The following is a 25,505-nucleotide window of genomic DNA, read 5'->3' on the forward strand; positions in this document are numbered from 1 at the left end:
AATAGTCTTAGTCTTTGATCAACGTTTTCATGTGGCTCCCACAGGCTAAATGCATTTGTAAACTTACAGTTCCTTCTTACTGTAGGTTCGCTAGAGTTTTTTTCCTTTGTTATTCAGTCTTTATATTTTTTTATTAAATTTTTTAATAAAAATTTAATAAAACTTCAGGAAGTAAAGGAAGGAATTTTGCTTCTTTTTCTTAACAAATTATTCGTTTTAGTAATAAATATTTATATATTATTTTTTTATTGATGCTGCTTCAGGTTTCCAGTAAGCTGGATGGTAATCTCCTTCTTGATGATGAAATTCATCTCCCCCTCCTCGAAGGACAATACGAAATATTGTCCTTCGGGGAGGGGGAGATGAATTCTGTCCATGACAGAATTCCATCCTGCACCATGTTGTTTGAAGAGTGACTAAACGTTCAGCCAGCCAAGCTTGCATTATTTCTGATTTCGTAATAATCTCTCAGATTCATTAGTTAAAATGTGTTTTATAGCTTACATAATTCCATTGTGTGTTATCGGATTATCATATTTATTGTGTGTTTCTACTGAAAAGATGCGATTAAGTTTCATAAGTGTAGTACTTTGATATCCATTTCAAAAGATGTTTTTGTAATTACAACGCAGAAGCCACTGTTAATGACAGATTTCATTCACAATCGTATATCGTTACATATTTTATTACATTTTTGTTACACATACCGTATATTATAAATCTATGCAATAGAAAGTGTTTTCACACTGTTAAACACATCGATAATTAAGTATACAGAAAAAATTAGGATATTATTTTTTTCCTTTTTATTAATAATTACATATATTGATATAATGTGATACTTGTGTTGTTGAATATCTTTAGTAGCAAATATTTCGCCTTGCCTTTCACATTAAAATATTATAAATGAAAAGTGGGTAACAGCTTAAAATAAAATACACTGAATTCTGTATTAGAATAAATACGGAAAGATTACATATGTACAAATATTTTTGAATCTGGTAAAATCATAAAATTTCCTTTTCAAAAAAAAAAAATATTTGACTCATATTCACATAATATATGAACTGTTCCTAGACGCATCAGCAACTAATTTTATCATAAACAATTGCCATTGCTCTTCACTAGAAAAATGCATTTTTTCTGAATATTAATATGTAAAAACCGACATTCTTTGGCCGAACCGTTGAATGCGGAGTTCTGAGCATCAACTGGAACACGAATCTGCAGAAAAACATTTAGAACTGGGGCTCACAACATGTGTCCCCTGGTAGAACCACAATTTGCAAGTCCCACATTTCCTGAACCAACATGCGGTGTCGTCTTCTGTGGCGCACAGTACGTGTGCATTGGAAACTTGGAAAGCTGAGTTATGTAGCGACGAATCAAGCTACACCCTATACCGGGTAGATGAACTGGCGCAGATCTGTCGACTGCCGATGTACGTCTCTTAGCAGAGTGCGTAACCAACCAGCTATGAAATTTGGAGGTGGCAGTTGGATGGTATGGTCCTGTCTTTCCTGATTTGACCTTGAACCTCTCTTTGTGGTTCAAGGTCATTGAACTCAGAGAGAGGTATCTGAAGATTCTGAACAATGCAATGATTTCTACTTTGTGGCGGTTCTAAGGAACTGATAAGGCTCCGGTGTTATAAAGCTGCTGCTATAACTGCATAGTTTGTGGAAATAAAAGTCGCCACATTTAACTGGCCACCACAGAGCCCTGATCTCAACCTTATTGAACATCTGTTGGATAAAGTAGGGCGTCAGGTGAGGTCAAGGGAAGGCCAATCAAAAACAGTCAGGAATCTCATTACATGCGTACAGGAAGAATGGTTCAAAATTCCCTTTGATCACCATCGTACGTTTGTGGAAAGGATTTCCAGGAGGATTTTTGCAATCATCGCACCAAACGTAGGCACTACGTCTTATTAATGTGACCGCGATGGTTGTTTGTTTCTCATATTATGGTGTATGTTAACTTCTGTTGATGCAGTGTATATATGAGACTGATGGAAGGGAGTACTTCAAACTGGATATTATAAAACATGTGCATAATGCTATATGTCAAATATTAAATTTGTGTATTAAATATAATCGCTCGTCTCAAAGAATTTCCTAGAAAGGAACTACACTACAGATGCAACGTATCCCTACTAAAGTTTACTGTAGTTCTAGAAAGCGGTTAGCAAATGAGGCATAATTTCTTTGCCTCATTGCTTTGATTCTTTGGCGAAATAAAGATGTCATCTATAAGGATGTCGAAGATTATGAAACACTTTTACGAAGGTTATTAAAAGCAAGAAAAATTGGACTGTAAATATATCAAAAGTAATGCTTTTGTAAAAATGAAAATATTTTTTATATTCAGTATGTTTGTATTTTATTTTCTGAAAATAAAAATGGTAAATTAATAAGGTTTCTTTGAACGCTATGTTGAGGAAAATTTCTATGAAGTTTCCAGAGGAAGAAGATGGTGGAAAACAGCAAAACTTCATATTTTCAAGATAATAACTGTATTGAATACATGTAGTTACTTAAAACTTTTTAAAATACCTTACACCTATTTCTATAATGGCTTAATTTTACTATCTTCAGCTGCTTGACAATGTTTCAGGAATTCAGAAACCTTTATAATTTCCCCAAGAGAGAAATGGTCATCGGAACTACAAGCAGTGAATGAGTTTTAAGATAATTAAATGGGAGAATACCAAAACATTATCACCATTTCACGTGCTTGAATATCATTCTTGTTGTCTTCTGTAAGGGATTTACTCCCTATATTCTGTTACTAACCACAGAAAACGAAGCTATAATATATTTAAAGTCTTTCCTGCGTTTACTAATTGTTTGATAGAGACTTGTAAGTTTTAGTCGTATATTTTTTGAATAAGGCTTCACACGTAAGAGACATGACATATTGAACTCATTGCATATTACGCGAAATATATAGGAGTAATAAATGATATTTAGTTTTATCTTACATGTGTGAAGCCATTATTCAAAAAGTATAGTATGTTTTCCTCGTATATCATATTCGTATGGATCTGCAGTGAGTTAATTTAGTAGAGAATGATCTAGAAGATATCTGCATTTATGAAATTGCTCTTTTCATTTAAATCAGAAAAATGAAACATTACTTTAGTAGTGTAAATATGTAATCACACCGTGGTAACTTTCTCATTCAAGTCCACGGTAATGCCATAAAGGTTTTGGCACCGTCTCTTTTGAAATAACGTTGACTCTTCTGCGCTTTGTGGAGTGTTTCCTTTTACAGAGAAAGCGGTGACAAAATGGACCTAACGTGAAATACGCCCCTTCAAAATACTCAAATACAGCAAATAAAGACATTCCAAGCCAGATGCCTATGAAGCCTCCGATGTAACTGAATAGCTCCACTTCCTAAAAGATTGTGCACAAAAGAAAAATAATAATTAAAAGGATAATATATAAGTAAGATTTTTGTTATTTATATAACATTTGCAGTAATAATAAAAATGATTACTTTCTGGATTGATTACTAATAAGTAAATATGATATACGTGTGATTAGACTAAAATGAATTATGCAGCCCTACACTATTATTATTATTTTATTTATTTATTTAAAAAAATATTATTTGGAGCATCTCCATAAAGTCCCAAGGATTGCCTCATCGTGAGTGAGATGTTTTATAGAAGGTACTTGGTGAAGTCCGTTTTCTTTTGAAGCAAGACATAATGCAGCATTTCCTCTCGTCATTATACTTATCAATATAAAAATGAGCAGAAATAAGCTTAGCTAACTGAATTACTATTTATTGAAAAAAAGCATTAAATATGTATACAGTAAGAATGTAATCAAGAAAATTTAGGTCAAAAAAGGAAAACATTTAAAATAACACAGTATCATTTTAATCTATAAAAATATCATTTATAGAATTGATACAGTGGACGATTTTCAGTGGAGTTGGGTTCTTTTGAAAGTAATGTTCTCGTTTATCTTACATATTTTCCGATCTAATATAACATCTTTATCTCAATAAGCAAGTCTATCTCAATAACCTCCTGCGAGCTTGTTTATCTGAATAAACAAGCTCACAGGAGGTTTTGCTTTATACTATCTCACGATGATTTTCCCTAATCTGTCAGCACATCGTCATACAGCTTTCACGTCATGTTCTGCAAGCATGCATTTCTTTTTCTAAACTCTTAATTTTTGATCTATTTAATCTGTTTATTCTTTTCATATATACATCTTCAGTCTTGCCATTTTATCTTATTTGATTCCATATCTTTAATTTCATTTCTAATGAAGGCAAATACCAGAATTTAGAACCTAACATTAGAATTATTTTTCTATATAATCCCATAGAAGATTTTAAATTGAAAGAAGTTAACCCACCAACCGGCCACGACGTCTATAGACGTCGAGATAAATCAGGATACGAAGCTCTGAAACCCATTGAATAAAATGGATAAGAAGTGCAATTTGGTATCACTATTTCATCCATATTGGCCGTTTTAAGGCATTTTTCGAAGGCATAGGAGAAGCATTTGAAACTACGAAACAAGAAAAGTAAGTCTTTAGTAAAGATCTGAATAGCAGATTAGGTAATTACTATAGAAAAAATTATTTTATTAAACTTTGGAGAACTAATAATTAGTAGTTATGAGCACCTGTTGTATTTCTGTTCAGAATGTGGTCTGGTTATTATTACGAACATATTTCAACATACAAATATGCATAACCCCGAATGGAGAGAAGATGCAAGATACCAGAACAATATCATTGACTATTGTTTGATAGCAATGTTTTCCCACTAGTGTTTACCATGATCACCAGTCAGTTTTGAGCAGGATAAAATGGAATTTCATATCGAAAACGGGAGTATTTAAGAACTATACAAACGTTATTCAAACAAAAAATGGAGGCATTCATTTGAAAACAAGAATTAAACCTTGGAGATTCAATAACAAATCCTGAAGAAAACGTTGAAATGTTTCAACTAGAGAGGCATATTGTGAACGTTTCTGCAAGGATGGAATAATCAGAACTCGATGGTGAACTCAGGAAGAGAAACCAAACAAAACAAAGAAAAATGTAAGGAAGTGAAGCACTATGTAAAACTCGTTAAACAGAAGTTATTCGACACCTTTTCTCTTAATGGTTCTTCACTAAGAGCAAGAGTGTCGAATTTTAATAGCAGTTTATAACCTGAGATGTTTTCGTTTGTTATTAACAAGATATCATATTCGGGGACTAAGTCTTAGTTAATTACTTAACAATATATTAATCTATATTCAGTGTTACTCACCTCGTACTTCGGTCTGTAAATGTAAGTTGTTAATTCCATCCTTTGAAAACTCATTTTAATGGTGAGGTCAACACAACTGAAACATAAATAAGAAGGGAATATATCTATATAACATCGTTTATATTTTTATATTATATATTGTTTATATAACATAAATAACATTGTTTAAGAAACACAATTAGTAACATTAACTTATCAAAAGAATTATATAAACTGTGACTGTGATTTGTTTATTAGTTATGAAGGGCAGTTTCCAAATGATATGTGGATCTTTACACCTTATTTTCGTTAGTAATCCATTCATATTAGAAATGTCTTCCAATAAACATTGTCTCAAAAATATCTGCATTCGGTTATATATATATACTGTTAAGGAATATTCTATGAATTCTTCAGATCACTTATGGTTATATTAACACGTGTTCATAGAAACTGCTTTTAATATTATACACACGGTATTTACCATAAATATAATCAACGCAAAAAATCTCATGATTTAGATAGAAATTCTTGAAAGTGTCCATGAAACATTTCATGTTATTTATGTGCAAGTCTCGGGGAACTTTTGCAAGAAAGATTTCACACATAATTTTATATTCCATCTGTTTTAAGGAAATTTTAAGGAAAAGTAATAATTATATTGATTGAATACTTTCTTCTGACAAAAATCCATCTAAGACAATGTATTTACTAAGTATGAGATTTACTTACGAAGTATTTCTGTGTATCAAATCTTGTTCATTTTCTTTGCATTCTGGCTACAAAAAATAACATAAAGGAAGTATATACTTGAAAACTATGAATAGCGGCTTATTTATCTGCAATATATTGTACTTATTATCTAATTCATAAAGTTGATAATGATAATGCCAAATAATTCCAGCCATGCTGGCCTAGTGGTCAAGGGTATGCTCTCTCTCTCTCTCTCTCTCTCTCTCTCTAACCGACAGATTTCAGGTTCGAATCTCCTCATAAGGATGGATATTTCTAATTATGTTTAGGCCGGTGATGAATTTCATTGCAATGTGTGTGACCACCGCCCTGATTAGTGGAGACCTCAAGTGGCTTGGGAAAGCCCTACAGCTAAGCTCTAGAGCAGAGTTTCTCAACCGTTTTCTACGACGGAACACTTCACAAATCATGAAATGTTCACGGAACACCTTGGTTATTTTGTAGTGTATTAATTAATAATTAATTGGTAATTTAGCTTATTTTATTGTTAAATAATAATTGATAATTAATTAATAATTATTAATTAATTACACATCGATTAAACCATTATTAAATTAATTTGTGCTGATTTTCATTGACATATCCCATTCTGATCACCAAATATATTTATAATATTATTATAAGTACTTACCAGTGAATGCAGACTTTTTCTTCTGTGTGCTGGTAGTTTTCCCCTCCGTTTTGTACATCCTGGAGATCTTTGTAGGCTTGAGGTGGATGACTCATTATCTGTTCCAAACACCTTCAATAAGAGATTTCTTAATAATAAAATTAAACAAAGTGCCTTGTCTCTTATTCATATTAGGTTTTAACTCTGTATTCCTATTACTTTAAAAAAAATCACGGCACTCCGGTTTCAGAATAAGCACTTACACACTGCAATACGAACTTGCGAAGAAAGTATTCAGTAAGTAGTAATAGATTTGAGAACCGGATGCAGACTACCTTGATCTTCAATTTCAGTGGAAAAATTTTCTTTTTACATCCTTGCTGATTGGTCACTGACATTTGCTACACAGATATCATTTCTTTCAGTTTTGAGGACAGAGGATATGACCAATTGTTGTAATGGGCTTGCAGGCAATTTTTATGACCTGTCATAAACAGCGGCATTCCCTTTCCCAAATGTTGAAAGGTTTCGATGTTTGAAAATTAACGATACACAGATGTTATCAGGGGTTCTGGGTCTGAGCTTTTAGACATATTCTTGAATATTATTCTCCCCAGAATATTTTTACTATAAAATATTTTTCATGAAAAATGCTTAGAAAACTAAAATGACAAATTCCAGAACTTCTGGCGGAACACCTATTCACCTTCCGCGGAACACTAGTGTATCGCGGAACACAGTTTGAGAGACCCTGCTCTAGAGAACGGTATATGTGTGTCATTGAACTTTGATGTTTAAAACACCATTACAAGAATTAACAAGCTGTTCTTAACATCTCGTCTCATCGCTCGTGTCTTTTTTATTTCACACTATATGAAAACTAATTTTCACAAAATAATACTTTATGCAATTAATTAATTAAGAGAAAATCCTTCAAATATTCAAAACATAATTAAACAGATAGTTGATATCTTGAATAATGTAGTTTACTGTCCGTTTTGCAAGTATCTGGCAGTCCCGAAGAGGCAAATATCAAGGTTGTTTTTCCAAATAGCCATGATTTAATTCAGCTATAATTATTCTGCATTTATATAAGTTGCTTAAAATCAATTTTATTATCCTCCAATATCAATATATAAATTAGTGGTTCTAGATTAAAAAAACTCAGACAATTCCACTATATTCTGTATTCCATTCATATGAGTATTTACATCTTTACCAATTAAAGAAATTTTATTTATTTTCGATCATACTTCTAATTCCTGTAGTTCTCTGTGCTAAATAACTAAAAATAACACAGAAAGTTTTTCTACTTTGCTATACTGGCTGAAAGTCCAATAACACAGAGAGATAACAAAGTACACAAAGCGGAAAGTGCAATAACGATGAGAAATGCCATAAAACGAATTCCGTTATTTTGAATCCGAATATTATTCAAAAAAATAAATAAATAAAAAGCAGTAACTAATGTAAATTGTGAAGTGTATATAACTTCAAATAAACATTTTTCAAAATTTGTCGTTCTATAAAATGGGAGGAACACCTGTGAAGAATGAAAACTAGCTTTTGCAGAAAGGTAGAAAGCTTCTCAATCAAAAGTGTAGTGATTTCATTTAAAAATAATAATCCACTGAAAAATGTTTTCCTACCTCAGTATTATTACATGCTATGAGATTTGCAAATTTATTATTTCCAAGATTGTAATTTCATATGAAATTGAAAAAAAAAATCCATTTTGTATTTAATCACTCATATATAGTTATGTACCAAAGTAGGAATTCTCGAAGAAATCCTAAATTTTACACGTTTTTCAAATCATTATGAAAAACATTTGTATGAATTATTCATACAAATATTTGGAGTTTACAAATATTTAAAGTAAACAACTAAACCTTAACTTTTATGATTTGTTACGATAGAAACTTACATTTTGTTGAAAATACTGAGTGTATTCCATACGATTTTCATAAGTTCTCGATCTGGAAATATAAGAAATGATATATCTAGTGTGCCGTTAATTAACAAGAGAACATTCATTTAACAAATAAAGAGCGACGGCATGAAGGCGAGTAATTCATTTCTCAGTATAATCTACTCTTAAATTATATCTTTCATACAAATAGGAGTACTGCTGCTAGGTATCTGAAAGTACAGTGTCGAGATTATTGGTCATTTTCCTGAATGACTTCCATTAAGTAAAACGAATATGTATTAAATTTCCTTTTCAGTTTTGGAAACAAGAAATGGTCCAGGTGGAGCAGACAGTGAGAAACTATTTCGTGTTTAAAGCAAAATATGCAGGCGCAATGTTGTTCAGCACTTTGTTCAGCTGTTTGTTCAGTATGGCACCGTCATGAGAAGGGAGTAGTACCGAAAAAACAGCTGAGGAAAGGGATTCATAAGCAGTTCGTTTCATTAGGCCAATCAGTTACCCTTTTTGGCCATACGGAAAAAAGTTTCTTATGAATAATTTCAGAAATATCTAAGAAACCATTCCGCATTCTCGAACTCGGACTTTTACAGTCGTAATTTTCTGTCTTGGAGAGATCGGCAATTTACATTCCATGTCTTGCCATTTTTTACCATTTCATACCACGATTCATCTCCTATTCACGATCCTCTCAAAAATGGTATGATTTTGTAAACCATGTCAACGAAACTTTTACGGCAAGGAACATGACGATCTCCCTATCTCTATCACTCTCTGCCCAAGCTTCAAAGAATGCAGTACGATTTACAAACAATTTTTTTCCCAAAATGTCAGCAAAATTTCACAAGCTGCTTCCTTTCTGATATATACTTTTAAGAGTCACCATTCAAATTTCATTTAAATGGTGACTCGTGAATTGATATTGAAGTGTATACGAATTTTTTCACAATTTCATCTTACCAAACAGCAATAGGCGTTCCCAGCCTTACGTTATCTTCTGTTGAATGCCTACCATCTGAAAATCGCGCGACCCACTCACAAACATCACTAAATATTTCAGGATCATAGTTTTCCGCTTTAAAAAAAAATTTCACCGTGCATTATTCCAGTGTTTCGAATTTTTGACATTAGGCATAACAACGTTTAACTCAAATAGCATCAGCAGATATGGTGGAAAGAGTGCCCAAATTCATTCTGGATCATAAAAGTCAAGTGGTGGCCCTTTAGAGGTCACACAACAGAATAGAGGAGGGCGGAAGGCAGAGGCTTATATTTGTTACTTTACAAGTGTTCCCTGAGTGTTAATAGGAAACGGCGAGCATCTTCATATTACCATCTCTGATGGAGTATCTATTTTTGTTGGTAATAGTCTATATTTCTAATCTGACATTCCAGAAAGTGAAGAGGGAAAAAAACAACATTGGTTTCTAACTTTGCCATTAATTATTTAATTTTTGGAGGATGGTTGTTCAGGTAATATAAGAACTCTTTAATTGGGTCCTTACCATAACTCTATATAAACGAACTTCAATGTATCTTTTCTAGCTTATTGGTCTTAATGGTTAAGTGCTTATATCTCTTTTTTAAAAATATTATTTTATAGATATTTGCTTGCGCAGTAGATAGAGGCTTCCTATTAACTGAACTTGTTTGTAGATAGTACCGGTGTAGGTGTATGTAAAGTAACCTGAATCTATATAATGTTATAAATTTAATATGTATTTTTGGAGAATTTCTAGCTCAGTGGAAGTGAAGCTTGCATAATATGCGCTAGATTGCCGAAAGATAGACTTAAGTTCAAGTCTGTTCGCCGACTGGAGGAACTTATTATGGAGCCTTTCTTCTAGCGGTTCATGAGTTAGTAAATTTCTGACACGTGTTAGTAGGTTTTTATCCCCGAGACTCGGGTTTTTCGTCCCGTTAACTCAAGAACATGGAACGTGGAACCCATATTATTATTTCAGACAAGAAGATATCCTGTTAGTGTTAGATACCAAGATATGGCAGCAGTTGTTTGCCAGTTTCTTCATCGGTTGCCACTTCTTAGGGATATTCTTGAGAAAGCTATCTCTGATTGGCTGCCGGTGAATATTGAACTTCCCACTTGTCTTCAAAAGCTGGATAGAGTTTTAAAAAAAGGCCTCGCCTACTCCATCTAAGAGAATAAAACGTGTTAGCTGATTTTTTTTTCACTGTTATTATTTCTTCAGTGGAAATATTCGTGAAAGGGGAAGCGATATCGATGGTGAAATCTTTACGAGTATTGTGGAAACAAAATGGTCAAAAGTTGTAGTCTCTCAGTAATTTTAATGATTTATTTAAACGCTTTGATAACTTAGGTGAGTCAATGCTTTCCACAACTTGTATCAATGGAATATTTTCCATGTTTATTTTGAGAACACCATATAAATGAAGAATTAGTCGAAAACGCGATCATAATTAGAGTCTTATTACTCTTGCCATTTCTACTGTTCTTTTAAGGAAATTACTGATTTGATTTGTTTGCCAGGTTGGCAGAGCGACTAGAGTGTTAGTTCCCCAACCAACAGGCTATGTTTCCAAATCCTGCCTCAGACACAAATGTTTATGATTGTTAACAACTCGGAGTTGAATGTCATCGCCAGGTGTGGGGCTATTTCCTACACTTATTAGAGGCTTGAAAATGTAACATGTTTCGTTTCTAGAGCAATGTTTGTGGATTACGTATACAAAACAAATAAAATACATTGGTTTCCATAAATTAAGGAACAAATGCAGTTCATGAGTTACAGCAAATTTTTTCTTTGTTCCTTAATTTATGGAAACCAATGTATTTTATTTGTTTTGTATACGTAATCTAGAAACGTTGCTGTAGAAACCAAACATGTTACTTTGTAGATGTGAAAGTTACAAGGAGATATAACTTGACATTAATAGTTTTAATTCAGTAAGAATGGGTATATGAAAGCAATGGTCAAAAATAATATGTCAAAATCAGATTGTTAAAATGCTTCAATAAGGAATGTGGTCAAAGCTCACAGCGATGTTTCGTACAGCATATAAATGTGTTCAGTAGCTAAGATGGTGGTGACAACCATTCCTCTTGCAAAACTCTCCCAAAAGTCCCTCAAGATTTTGAGGAAGGGAGAATGGAGAGCAGCAACACCTCTACCCAGATCATCCCAGACATGTTTAATAATAATAAGGTCAAGACGTGGTTGACCAGTCCATACATACGATAGTCGCTTCTTGAAGATATTGGTCCAAGAGCTTAGCTGGGTGATGACAAGCATTACCATCTTGTAGGATAATGCCCCGCCCCATTGCCCAGCATATGGACAAACATAGTAATCCATGACCTTCTCTCTATATATAAGTTGTAACGTTCGATGTTCCGCTAAGAAACACATCCCGTTCGTTGGAGCCACCGAGATGCACTCATCCCCCAAATCAGCACACTATATCCACCATAAGAGGTGGAAGGTACACCGCAAGTGTACCTTTCACGGATATTAGAGTGATGATAACATGTCTATGTCTCTCTCTCTCTCTCTCTCTTTCTCTTTCTCTCTCAGGAGCATGACTGGTATCGCTTTGTAGTAGAGCAATCGAAACTCGTCTGTAAACAATAACGATTCCCATTGGCATCAGGTGTAGTTGACATGCATTTAGCATAGAGACTATCTTCATGAAGCATATTGAGCACAGTTGAAGCTGATACCAAAGTTCCTTTGCCTGTTTCGAAGAGTGGTTAATCAGTGGATATGCGTCACCAACTGTGGTTGTAGCTCATGGACTTCCTTCAATGTATCTACGGGATGCACTTTGAGACTGTTGAAATTATTTCCACAGTTTGTGAACCATGGAATGTCTCGCATTCAACTATCTGACCCGCCTGACTTTAGCATTTCTTTAGTCTAACAGTGGCTTGAATTGTCGCCAGGCTTCATCCATTAAATGATGTCTGGTAGTCATATTCAAGAATGTTTCTATCACGAAAGGTTTTGTTCTCACTCCATACACGAAATGGAAAAAAGATTCCAAAATACCGCTTTTATGTCGAAGCTCAGTTTCATATGCCGCTGACAGCGCCACTTGTTTGTATACAATAGCCAGACTGAGCGTGTGGCTTGCTGGATAAGAAGCGATGTTCCTATCATTTAGTTGTATACAAGTTCGTATTTTACAATCGGGTTTACGGAATTGCAGTATTAAAACCTATCTTCTAAAGAAAGACCTACTTGACTACTCCGGTCATGAATATATACTACATTAGAAAATGTGAGATATTTTGGCCTGTATGAAATGAAACGTAAAGGAAAATATTTCTAAAACTTGTGTTAAAACTGTTTTTACATAAAACCTTTGTAAACAAACATCACTTGGTATGAATCAATAATTGGCGTCCTGTAATCTACAACTATGTTCTCTATACTTCTGAGCATATCCAAAGGGAAAACTTCAGCATCAAATATTGAAAGCCATTACTATAAACTGTTGTTGCATACAAAGATGCAAAAAGAGAATTTAAAAATCCTACTTACTCACAATCTGGCTTGCATCTTGAAGCGCACTCGTTCATTTTCTTTAAATGTCTCAAAACAGCTTCTAAAAGAAAAATATTTCAAAATTAAAAAATGAACTCTTAGTAGTAATTGCAAAATATTTTAAGTGATAGTAATGGTACGAATAATAGAAAACATAAAAGAACAATTAAATTATTTTGTTTTCCAAAACCATTTAAAACCTAATTTGTTATCTCTTTTAATGGATTTATTCCAATTACATTATATATTATTCGTCAAACGCGATAAAATATCTTGTTTATTATCAGTTTGTTTATCATCTCCTCGCACACCAAATTGGTTACGCGGTTAAGAGGGTAGCTGTTGGATAGATATTAAATAGTGATATACGGAAGAGCAAAATCCAGGCGAAAGCTTGTGACTAGTGGTATATGCCGTAAGGTTCAGTGCAGGGACCATTGCCGTTTAATTTGTACATAAATGATATAGGAAATAACTTGAAAGGAAATATTCAGTTGTTTGCTGATGATGCAAAATTAGGTAGAGTAATAGGTAACACAGGCGATGTGAACAGCTTGCAGGACGATTTAAATAAGCTGTCAGTATGGACAAAAGTTAATGGGTTTTCAGTTTAAAAACGAGATATGTAAAGTCATGTATTTTGGGATAAATAGATTAAAACCTGTGTACCACATTGAGGAACTGTACTCCAGGAAATAGATGAAGTTAGGGATTTAGGAATAGTGGTATTAGACAAAGAGTTGAAGTTTAGAGGTCATATTGCGAAGGTAACTTGTAAGGTTACCTGGCTATGGGAGGATTTAGTGGCGAGCAACCGTGATTTTTGAGAGGCATAATAACCAACTGGTGTCATCCTCAGATAAGCTTACATATAAGCTTCGAGGATGAAAGCAAAGAAATTAGTTCTCATCCAAGATGTATCATATGTATCCAAATGCATGTAATGTACGTATCACATGAAAACCAATGTATGTAATGTATGCATTATATGTAAACCAATGTACGTAAAGTAAATATCACATGTAAACAAATGTAAGTTATGTATCATATGTAAACAAATGTATGTAATGTATATAATAATTGTAACAAATGTATGTAATGTATATAATAATTGTAACAAATGTATGTAATGTATATAATAACTGTAACAAATGTATTCAATGTTAACAAAAAATTCTTTTAAATGTAAATCATGAGTTTACACCGTGTAAGGAAACATAATATTTAGATTGCATATGTGTAAATACTGTTGTATAATCTCACCTTTTCAAACTTGAAAAAAAAATAGTAAACTACAACATGTAATATTATACAAGTTATGTAATTCTGAACAATATAATTGTAGATTATTATTATGATTGTTATATAAAAAAAACAGCAACTGTTATCAACATTACTATTTAAATCTCATTATATGTAGTACAAAGTGCTGAACCTTGTAAAATAATATACTGAATAGATGATCATTGTACATATGTAAATATTTGAAAGAACAATAAAAAAATAATAAATAATAATAATAATAATAATAATAATAATAATAATAATAATAATAATAATAATAATAATAATAATTTTTATTGATTTCTAAAATATTTACACAATTACAATAATCATCTTTAATGACATTTCAGCTTGTAATTTTTACAAAATTCAGCACTAAGTGTTGCATATGTGTTTCGTTATCTATACTGATTTATTATTTCGATAATTATTATTATCAAAATTTGAATTGATTTCAATTCAAATTTTGATAATAATACTTTATGGCATCTATATTTGCAACACGTGTTCTACTATTAACAATGAAGATTACAGAATTTTTGAATAATGGATAATAATATTAATAATAATAATATCATAATATCTTAGATAAATTACATACATCTGATTATTACAGATATTTTTCGCATGTTTACACATTACATTAAAATAAAAAAATTTCTATTTTCATCGTACAGAGTATTTATATATTTACAATTAATGCGTATTACACTTGATGCTCTGTACATTGTACTGTATGCAGTTTAAGGCATATTATTTCTTTTCAAAATTTTTTATTTAGATACAAATTCATGTACCTTTGTTATCATATATATGTGCCTTCATTATTATTATATACCATACTGACTGTTTTGTTACATAATTTGCAGTATTTGATTATGAGGATTACTCGTGCTATCCGCATGCTGAAAAATAATAAGGCTCGAGGAGTGAACTGCATACCGACAGAGCTCCTGAAGAATGGTGGGTACGTCCTGCTGGAGCAGCTGCTCCGGCTCATCTTGATGATCTGGCGAGAAAAAGAGTTGCCGAACGGGTGGAAGGAGTCGCTGATCACCCCAGTATATAAGAAAGGAGATAAGGCTCAATGCGGCAACTATAGGGGCATCTCACTTCTGTTGACTGGCTACAAGGTGCTGTCTAACATCATGCTAATGCGCCTCACACCATATGCAGAAGAGTGCCTTGGTGACTACCAGACAGGCTTCAGGAGGAACCGTTCTACAATAGACGAACTCTTCACGCTGCGCCAAGTTTTTGAAAAGTGCTGGGAATATAACCGGGAAGTTCATAATATTTTCATAGACTTTTCTAAAGCCTATGACTCAATGATACGCCCAAAAATATTGCAGGTGTTAGAAGAGCTGGGAATTCCTCGAAAACTCCGAAAAATGGCGGAAGTGTGCGTAGCTGGTTCGAGAGCAAGTGTGAAAGCAGAAGGTGACCTTTTGGACCCGTTTCAAGTACAGACCTGTGTGAAGCAGGGTGATAGGTTTCTCCAATTCTCTTCAATCTAGTTTTGGAAAAAGTAATTAGAAACACACAGCAAGTGGCAGGTGGAGTCGACATGGGGGTGCAAGTTAGCATTCTTGGCTACGCTGACGACCTGAACGTTATGGCGCATCAACGGGACGACGTGGTGGCATTGATTACTGCTATTGAAGAAGCTGCAGAAGAAGTTGGTCTGAAAATAAATGCCGAGAAGACAAAATACCCTTTTATGACTCGCCATGCTGCTCAAGATCCAGAGGGAGCTGGAAAGTTTGAGAAGGTGAAGGTATTTAGGTACTTGGGTTCTTTCGTGACTGAAGACAACAAAGTCGAGGCTGATTTCCAGAGTCGGGTAAATGCTGCGAATGTGGCCTCTTATCAGGTGCGTCCCCTTTTCGCCAGGCTTGTTCTCCTCTACGGTGCTGAAGCGTGGACTCTCACGGCGAGACAAGCTCATCACCTGAGATTATTCGAGAACAAGATGCTACGACGTATCTATGGAGGGGTCATGGCAGAAGGAGTCTGGAGGAGACGGTCCAATGCTGCCATACACGCTTTATACAACTCGGCAGATGTCTTAATGGAGCTGAGAGCCCGCGTCTTCAGTGGCTAGAGCACCTGTACCGTATGGGCCCCGAAAGGACTGTGAGACAAGCGGGGGAGGTCCGACCCCGATCAAGGAGGCCGTCAGGGAGACCGAGAAAGAGATTAGCGGATTAGGAGAAGAAAGACCTACAGGCTGTCGGGCTGGAGACCAGAACGTGTCGGACAGTCGCAGAGGACCGTGCCCAGTGGCGACATGTGGTGCTTGAGGCCAAAAGTCCCCCCGGGCTGATAGCGCTGGCTAATGTAATGGTATATTTTCCAGAGTTTGTGTTTTAATGTTCTGTACTTCTATGTGTTTTAAATGTCTTGGTAGGTTGTTGAGTAGCGTGGGTATCTGATGTGATCTCAACAAAGAATCATATGAGTTGTTGAAGGATGTAGAGGTGTAGAGATGTTGAAGTAATTTTATGTAGTGTTTAAGATTTGTAATTATCAGGATTCTGTGTATCGCCATGTGCTGGTCGGATATTGGTTGTTGTGTATAAGGTGTCCAAATCACTGTTGACACAATTTTCCTATGTAATATTTCTAATTTTGTTAGGTGGCTGTTTGATGTATTTGCATAGACTGTTATTCCGTAACTGAATAGGGATTCGCAGACCGTGATATAGGAGTTTTTTTTATGTTGGATGGAATAATGTCTTTTACTTGAAAGAGTATCACTGCGATGATGCAGAGTTCGGTATGTAGGTATTCTATATGTGTTGTCCATTTAAGGTGGCAATCTATGTAAAGACAAAGGTATTTTGCATGTGTTTCAGGTTTCATTTCGGGACATTGGCAAGTATTTTTGTTGTTAATGCAGAGGTATATGTGACAGTGTATCGATAGTGGTGCGGGGCGCATGATTCTTGAGTTTTGTATTGTCAACATCTGTGTTCTGGTGGATTAGAACTGCGTTTTTGCTAGAAGTATGTTGTGATTTCATTTAGGTCCTGTTGTGCTTTGGAGAAAGTCGTATTAATGTCTGTGTGGATTGCTAGTAGTGCGGTGTCATCTGCGTACTGAAATATTTGACTTCTAATGCCAGGAGATGAACATCGTTAATGTATATGTTGAACAGAGTGGGTGATAATATGGGGCCATGAGGAACACCGTGTTTTATTTGTATACCATGGCTGCAACATGTACCTATTTTGGTTACTTGTGTTCTGTTTCAGAGATAGTTCCTGAACCAGGTATGCAGTGTTCCTCTCATACATCTTTGGTATAGTTTGGTGAGTAGTATGTCATGTTCAAGTGTATGAAATGCTTTGGTTAAGTCAAGTAGTATAAGGAAAGCGTACTTGTTTTTGTCGATAACTTTGTTTATTGCGTCGGCGATGTCTTCTAATAAAGTGTGGATGATTTTTGTTTTCTGAAAGCCGTATTGGTTTTGTGAGATGATGTTGTACTTCTGTAGATAGTTCTGTACTATGTTATGTGTTATTTTTTGAAATGCCTTGTAGAGTTTTGAATTTTGAATTTTTGAAATGACTTGTAGAGTTTGCTATTGGTCTGAAGTTCTGAGTATCGTTTCTTTTACCATGTTTGTAAATTGGCGTAATTATTGCAATTTTTAGTTGTTATGGAATAATGCCAGTGTCGAATATTATGTTCACGAGTTTCAAGAGATTTGAATTTATTTGTTCAAAGTGTGTTAAAAGGTCTGTGAGTCTTATTTTATCTATTCCTGGAGTGGTCTTTGGATTTAGCTGTAAGAGTTTAACAAAACATGAACTGTTTCATTACAGGTAGAAAACACATAGTTTGTTGTTGACTTTTTGTCGGTAATTTTTTGTTGATAATTGGTAGATTGTCTTTTTTGAGTTGTGTGATATTGTTTGTGAAGGCATGGTTGAATGGATTTGCTAGTTCCTCTGGGTTTGTGTCCTGACCGAAGTTTTTTGCAATGAAATCTTGTGCTGAAATTTTCTTTTTTCGAGTTACCAATTCATTGAGTGCAGTCCGTATTTGCTTCATGTTGTCATTATAGTCCAGGAATTTTTGAAAGTAGTACTGTCTTTTTGTGCTACGAATTTTTGCTGTTAGTTGATTTCTTGTGTCTTTGTATAATGTTTGTAAATGTTTGTAAAAGTCTGGGTTTTCAAGGTTTTTTCCAGTGATGTCGACAATGCTTTTTAATATGATCGAGTTTTGTAAACATTTTTGATGGTGAGAGTGGGGTAGGTAACGTAAAAAAAAAAGTTTAGACAAAGCAGTGATCGGCAATTTTGACGTTAATTACTGATGATGTATATGTGTGGATGGGAGCCCGTATGGTGATATGATCAATGCATGATTGTGTTAGTGAGTTGTTGAGTATTTCTTCTCTTGTTTGGGAGTTAATGGTAGGGTTTGTACTGACAAGGTATGTGTTAGTGGGTGAAGAAGCGTGGTCAAGAGTATTTATATCAATGTCTCCTATAAGAATGAGCCTATGTGTTGTATAGGGTTTGATGATACTTAGTCATGCTTCTAACTCATGCAGAAAGCTGAGTGGATTATTATCTGGGGTTCTTACAGTATGGTTTTGTATATTTGATACTATGTTTGTCTCTATTTGTGATTTCCAAGTTTAGTGTTTCCACATGCTCGAAATGAGTTTGTTTTTCTATCACAGTGTATTTTCTTTGATGAATGACACGATACCGCCTTCTCTTTGGTTTAGATTTGGTAATTATTAATGTTGTATGCCTAAATTCCTGTGTCGTTTATTGCAACGTATGCCTAAATTGTCGTTTATTAGCGCATCTATGTTTGACAAGGTGTAGTTGAGCAGTGTTATGAGTGTAAGCCAGTGTTTTTATATACTTATTTCTCGGTGTATGATAGTGAAGTTGGTATTGGTGGAACTGTTTTGTGACCATTTCTTCAAATAGTCAAGGACCTTAAAATTTATATTGTCTGGTTGAATATGTTCGCCTATATTTGAGGTCTCCATGATGTAGTTTTTTTTAAGTGATTTCTAATCTTGTTCTTAAGAATGTAAAGAGTTAGTGTTTTATATTGGTAGACTTTGTAGGTCGAATTCTTTTGCAATTATATAAACTCGAGTGTTTTCATTCTTTATCATAAATATCCGTGAATTCTTCGTCCACAGGAACTTGCAATTTTTCTCTGTTTTTGTCTTCCTTGCTTGGTATAAAAGATTTTTAAAGTATGCAGTCCAGTGTTCAGATATACAGATTGGTTATTATTATTATTATTATTATTATTATTATTATTATTATTATTATTATTATTATTATTATTATTATTATTATTATTAATTTTGACAATTGACAAAGTTTATTATTCTCCCTGCATATATTGAATATTTACAAATATGCAGTTGACATATTACTGACGGCGCTTTTTATTCCAGAATATGTTTCTCAGAATTTTACATTGATGATCAAGGAAGAAAAATTCGACAAATATTTTTCAAAGCAGCGAAAACGTGTACTGTTGTCATATTTATAACCGTGATTTTAGAGATTCTTCCAGGTGTTCAAGAAGTTGGCCGTTAGTGGATTTCTCCATTAATTTAACAGTTAAATAGACTCTGAGTAAAAATTTACCAAATGTTATGGAATCTCCAAAGACATTTGTCTTAACTATCCGAGGAAAATTTGTTTCTTTTCGGAGTAAATTTCCATAAATATCTAAAACGACTTCCTCAAATATTATTCTTCATATCATTCTATGTAAGAAAAGTAATATTTCCAAATTAACGCACTTATTCTCTCTCTCTGTCTCTCTCTCTCTCTCTCTCTCTCTCTCTCTCTCTCTCTCTCTCTCTCTCTCTCTCTCTGTGTGTCTCTTAGAATTTCAGAGATCAGAGATCGAAAAAATCATAATAAGTAGTGGAGGAATGAGAATGAGAGAGAGAGAGAGAGAGAGAGAAAATCACTATATTTAAGAAATGCAATAAGTCATATAGATATCTTAGATCGATAAATCTAAATTGAGAAATCTTACTTACGGAAAGTAGCATTCTTAAATTTTGGGTCCTGTCTTCGTTTCAAGGATTCATTCTTGCAATCTATAGAAACATAAAGCCATATTTAATGATAATTGTAATAATAGTTATAACCAAAACAAATTTCTTTATATTTGTAAATATTTACTACAGATTAAAGAGACGGTTGTTAAAAAAGATGTTTGTCTTTTTTACCAATAGTCAATTTTACAGATATAATATATATTCTAAATATGAAAATCAAAACTTAGACGAGTTTATTAAATAAGAGTAACCAGCAACTAACAACAACATACATAATATATATATTTTAGTAAACTAATTTTATTGATTACACGACGAGTCTTGATATCCTGATTAAAGCAGATTGAATTTTGTGTAGTGTGCTGGGAAAACCGGAGCCATAAATAGTGAGCCATTTTGACGGCTGAAATTTATTTTTTCATCTGCTTCTGTACTGCCATTCCAAGATACTTTATTATGGTAATGACTCCCCCTCAAGTTACAGTTACTGCTGTGGTTCAATCTGTGTTTATATATTTTTAATGGAATTCACAATGATGAATGGTTCAAAACCTATAGTACATCAGTTCCGAGAGCTGACTAAGGATTTGTTTTCTGTATTTTATTAATTCTATAATTTTTTGTAGATTTATTGATTTTTTACATAGTCCAGAAACCATGCTATATAAAACGAGTATGGAAGGTGTTCTCACACCGAGCGATGAAATTCCTCCTGCACCTAAGGACAATCAAAGACATCACGGATGATATTGATCAAATAATATCATCAGCATTTCGTACTAGCTAGCCATTGATGGGAAATCTGTTATCACTTTCCTATAAGTATAGATTATTAAGATCAGGGAAAGAATGGTTCCTTATAGCACACCTTGTCGAGATAACTTGAGATAATTATTTTACCAATGTATTTTCGTGCATAAGTGGATTGCATCTTATCTTGGATATTTCTCAGATCACTTAGTTTCGTACTGAGACCAGTTTCATTATCAACGATGTTCATATACTTCCGAATTCTTTCCCAAGATAGTGATGGAGCATAGGAAATTAACCACTGATTTCTTTCTTTTACTTTTCTTTTTTAAAAATTGTTATTATTCAAAAAATATTTATTTTTAATTATAATAAAAAACACAGTCCAAATATACCATTCGAATTTGGACTGTGTTTGCTACGTTGCTTTTCCTTTCGGCGCTTTCCTTCTCCAAATATACTGCAAAGCTGAATCCGAGCACATTTTATAATCTGGATATACATAAGGTTAATTGAGCAGATTGTAAAAATCGGTTGACTGTAAAGTTTCCAGTTCCGTCCTAAATAACATGGCTATGATTATTGTCTATTATATAAAAATTATATATAATAATTTTTTATTATATATATATATATATATATATATATTATTATTATTAAAATATTATCTGAATGCAAACTTGTATCATTAATTAAGCTTCTGCTGCCGTAGAAATAATTAAAACTAAAATAATGTTTAATAATTTATTTTACTAATCGGTTTAAATATATGAGCTGATATAATTACGCTTGTCCAGTGCATATAACGCAGTAGAAGTTATCCATTTCTAGAAGCAGTTCTCCAGTGGAATTTATTACTCGAATAGTACTTCAATCCTTTATTCATAAAATGAAATGGATAGACGAAATACTACTATAATGCTTTTTAATTGTCACTGATTTTAAATATTTCAAATAGATAACCAAGTTTCGTTCATAAGAGTACTCAAGAAAGTGGTACCTCCTGACGTTGCTCGTAATTTTTCTGTCATCAACAAACTTTTCGAAGCTATATTTTAGCATCGAAAATACCTATCGTTTTGTACACAGTGAGGATTGCAAATTATGTGGGACATATGACTGACTGCAACATATGTTTATTCCGAATATACCTCAGTCTTTATATGCTAAATCTAAATTTTTAGAAATATAAAAATTACCGATGAATCATGAAAATCTAACCATTTAAAACATTTACCTTGCTTTTCTTCTGAAGACATCGACGTCTTTTCTATTCCTTCCTGACACGAATTGTTGCGATTTCTTTCCATTTTATAATCTTTTATTCTTCGGCACTCAATTGTGCAAGTCGTTTGCAATATAAAATCAAAAAGAATTAGATGTAGCGTAAAAATATTAACAAGAATTCAAATAAAGCGTTAAACTCGTCTAATGAGGAAAATGAATGTTTTGTTGTTGTTGTAAAAGTTAATAATATCCGATTCACTGGTCTCTCTAACTGGTAATTGAGATAAACATGAGTGACATTGATTATATCAAAAATAACGGAAAACGGAGGCATATCGTTCGCCACATTTGCTTATCCTTAGAATATTAAAATGCAAAACTGTTAATTGTAGTACAATGCAGAATACTGAAACGAAAATGCAATATAATAGAACAAAATATCAACAAATGTGTAAAACTGAGAGATATAGCACACTGGTTCCATTGCCTTAGTTGCTTCAGTCAACCAACCAACCATACCAATCTGATTTCGACATTAATGTATGAATTTGGTGCCTTTCCCATCTTTCAAATCAATTAATAGAAACAATTTAGAAGTATTGTCTGTATTATTTGTCCAATATCTTATTTTAGCGGAAATATGATCCTTTAATAGGTAATTATTTTAACTTTTCAGGAAAAAAAGTTGGGTTTTTCTAAATAGTTGAAAATAGTTTTCTCTGCAGGGTGAATTAAATCTTTGCTATTAGTCTTCAATCCTCTTTGAAAAAAGTATGCTTAATCGGTGTATGCTCGTGAGTTTTTATGATACGAAAATAATTCTGGTCCTCTCGATAAATGCAGATAATTATTCGCTGTAACTCTCCACGTAATTTTATTCGCCCATCTTACAGGCAAAAAAGAATTTCAATGTTTTCAGTTTAAAGTTCTCTTTACAACAAAAAAGATAATCACTTTCTTGCTTGTGACATAAACTGAATATTTTCAATTATTAACGATGTCAAAATTTTCCCTTGCTGACATGCTCAGATTTCATCCTTTGCTATTATTCTATTAAGCAAGTAATGTTCTCTGGGATTTGTTATAAAATATGAGCATAAATTACTTTCCTTTGAGAATTATCTGCGTCTTGCAATTTTTGGAATCTATCTTTGATCCAACCTTTCTTTATGCCCAAAAGAAAAAAATCTGGTAGATTTTTATGCTGGTCATTCTTTTAATATTAATTTCGTCTAGTATCGTTTAAAATTTCCTCCTGTCATCCTTGATATCGTCTCATTCACAAGGAAACATTTCGTTCATTGAAATTCGAGAGTGCAAAGTGAACTTTTCCACATTATAGCGGATATGATTTAATATTGCATTTTTTTTTGCTTCACAAAAAATTGTTTTTTGTGAAGCAATATTTGCACAAAAGTTATAGAGTCCTCAAAACATTGAGGTAAAGAGTAATTCTGCCTTTGTCCGTCTAAAATGAGAGGAGAAGTGAAGGAGAAGTTTTTTGGTTTTCGCAAAAGTTTGTCAGACTCGTTAAATATATCTAACAAATTTATAATTGTTAATTATAAATTCAATCAGTGCAATTATATGTTACAAATTGGTTATAATTGCACTGAGACCAATATGTCTGTTTATTGTGTACGTTTATACTGTAAAACAAACCAACCGCTTTTCTGACGCCTGGATTTGTGTTGGATACTACTACAAAACCGAGTTTCCTTAGACTATTTCCTCAGATCCTAGTGAGAATTTGAACCATGGTGTTTTCAACGATTAATGGTTGGAAAACTCTGGCACAGTCATTGAAGACAATGTTAGAGGTTGCACCAGAATCATAGATATACTTCCTAGTTTACACAGTTGTCAGGTTTTGTTGCAGTATGTTGTCCGCCATTGTTTAGAAATAAACTAGATTCATAAGCAACTTAAAACATAGAAACAAACGGAAATTAGACTCAAAATTCTACGTGCTGTAGCAGTTCAAAGGTTTATTGAACTGCTACATTTAAAGGTACTTTCAATAACAGGCAGGTATGGAAAGTATATTATCACAATCAATGGTCGTAATTCTTGTCGAAGGAAAAATATTAAACAACCATTTCCTTGCAGATGATAAACTTTGCATAATGCAGCACTTACAAATCAATTTCTGTTAAACATATCGCAAATTTCACAAAAATTTCTCAAAAAACCAACTGTTGCTCTCTTAACATAACCTGCACAGTTCCTACTTTGGCACAGTTTCATTTAGTGGTTACAAACAGCTGTAGTTTGAATAGCCTGCTCATTTCTTTAGCACTAATATCAAATGAGTGTGGCTATTCTTTTGTGATATTGTTCATATCTCGAACAAGTAGTTTATGTACCTAATTATCCGAATTTCCATGAAGTCATGTGCAGTGCAAATGTTATGTATTTGAAATACTAAAATAGTAGTCTATCAAATGCATTGATGCTGGCTCAAGTCTCTAACTGGAGACAAGCTCAAATATATATTTTATAAAATTCTACTTACCTTATACGAAGTTACGTTGCTGTTTTTCTTATTCTCAGTTTTGTAATCGGAACAGTTTGTAGGATACGGTTCAGGTAGTAGATACTTCATAGTCTTCCTCAAAGAAATTACAAAAATAAATGAGCAAATAAATAAATATGATTGATAGCTAACTGGTTGCAAAACGATGGCTAATGTTAATCAAATTATGTACTAAAGCATATGTTTGTTGTTGCTATAAAACTGAAATATCATGGAAGAATATCGTTATTATTATTACACTGGTTTTGCGCTAGCAGCGTTACTGACGCTATGCTACCGATGCTATTGAAACCAAAGCACATGCAGGCGCGCGAACTATTACGAGTACGCACGAAATATCACGAATATACGCAAATGTATCCGAAGACGCAAATTATAAACACTACCGATCGCTTCCGATTAACCATCGTATTATTTATTTATTTTTATTAATTATTTCGTTATCTGTATTTATTTGTCAAATTAGGTCCATTAAATCCGAAGTTCGTTGAATCGGGGTCCATTAAATGGAGATTTTACTGTATTTTTAATATTTAATTAAATACATACTT

The 25,505-nt window shown here is 33.4% G+C and overlaps 1 protein-coding gene across 3 annotated transcripts; it reads right to left on the bottom strand.

The window, feature by feature from the left end:
* Positions 1–663: 663 nt before the first annotated feature.
* On the bottom strand, positions 664–25,126 carry LOC150109223 (uncharacterized). 3 transcript variants are annotated; one of them, XM_090406378.1, is made up of 8 exons: positions 24,934–25,126; positions 22,429–22,525; positions 20,421–20,480; positions 13,091–13,154; positions 8,565–8,616; positions 6,007–6,053; positions 5,296–5,371; positions 664–3,401 (listed from the first exon to the last, which is right to left on the bottom strand). In XM_090406378.1, exons 1-8 carry the CDS (start codon positions 25,021–25,023, stop codon positions 3,180–3,182), a joined length of 708 nt encoding a protein of 235 aa, XP_090262504.1. In that variant the 5' UTR covers positions 25,024–25,126; the 3' UTR covers positions 664–3,179. The 3 variants fall into 3 exon arrangements, with proteins under 3 accessions (XP_090262504.1, XP_090262496.1, XP_090262513.1); XM_090406370.1 differs by having other exon boundaries at positions 22,429–22,540; XM_090406387.1 differs by having other exon boundaries at positions 22,429–22,517; positions 24,934–25,052.
* Between the last annotated feature and the right edge of the window lie 379 nt (positions 25,127–25,505).

Source organism: Typopeltis vanoorti, chromosome 2, assembly GCF_054136105.1.
Source record: "Typopeltis vanoorti isolate ZY-2024b chromosome 2, IOZ_Tvanoo_1.0, whole genome shotgun sequence".
NCBI lineage: Eukaryota > Metazoa > Arthropoda > Arachnida > Uropygi > Thelyphonidae > Typopeltis > Typopeltis vanoorti.

What these genes read in the sequence shown, in the direction of transcription:
- LOC150109223 (XM_090406370.1), bottom strand. Translation starts at nt 25,023, where the DNA reads ATGAAGTATCTACTACCTGAACCGTATCCTACAAACTGTTCCGATTAC. An exon ending in AGATGCAAGCCAGATTGTGA is followed by an intron (nt 8,617 to 13,090) that starts GTAAGTAGGATT and finishes TTATATTTCCAG; the next exon opens with ATCGAGAACTTATGAAAATC. An exon ending in CTCAGTATTTTCAACAAAAT is followed by an intron (nt 6,054 to 8,564) that starts GTAAGTTTCTAT and finishes TATTTTTTGTAG; the next exon opens with CCAGAATGCAAAGAAAATGA.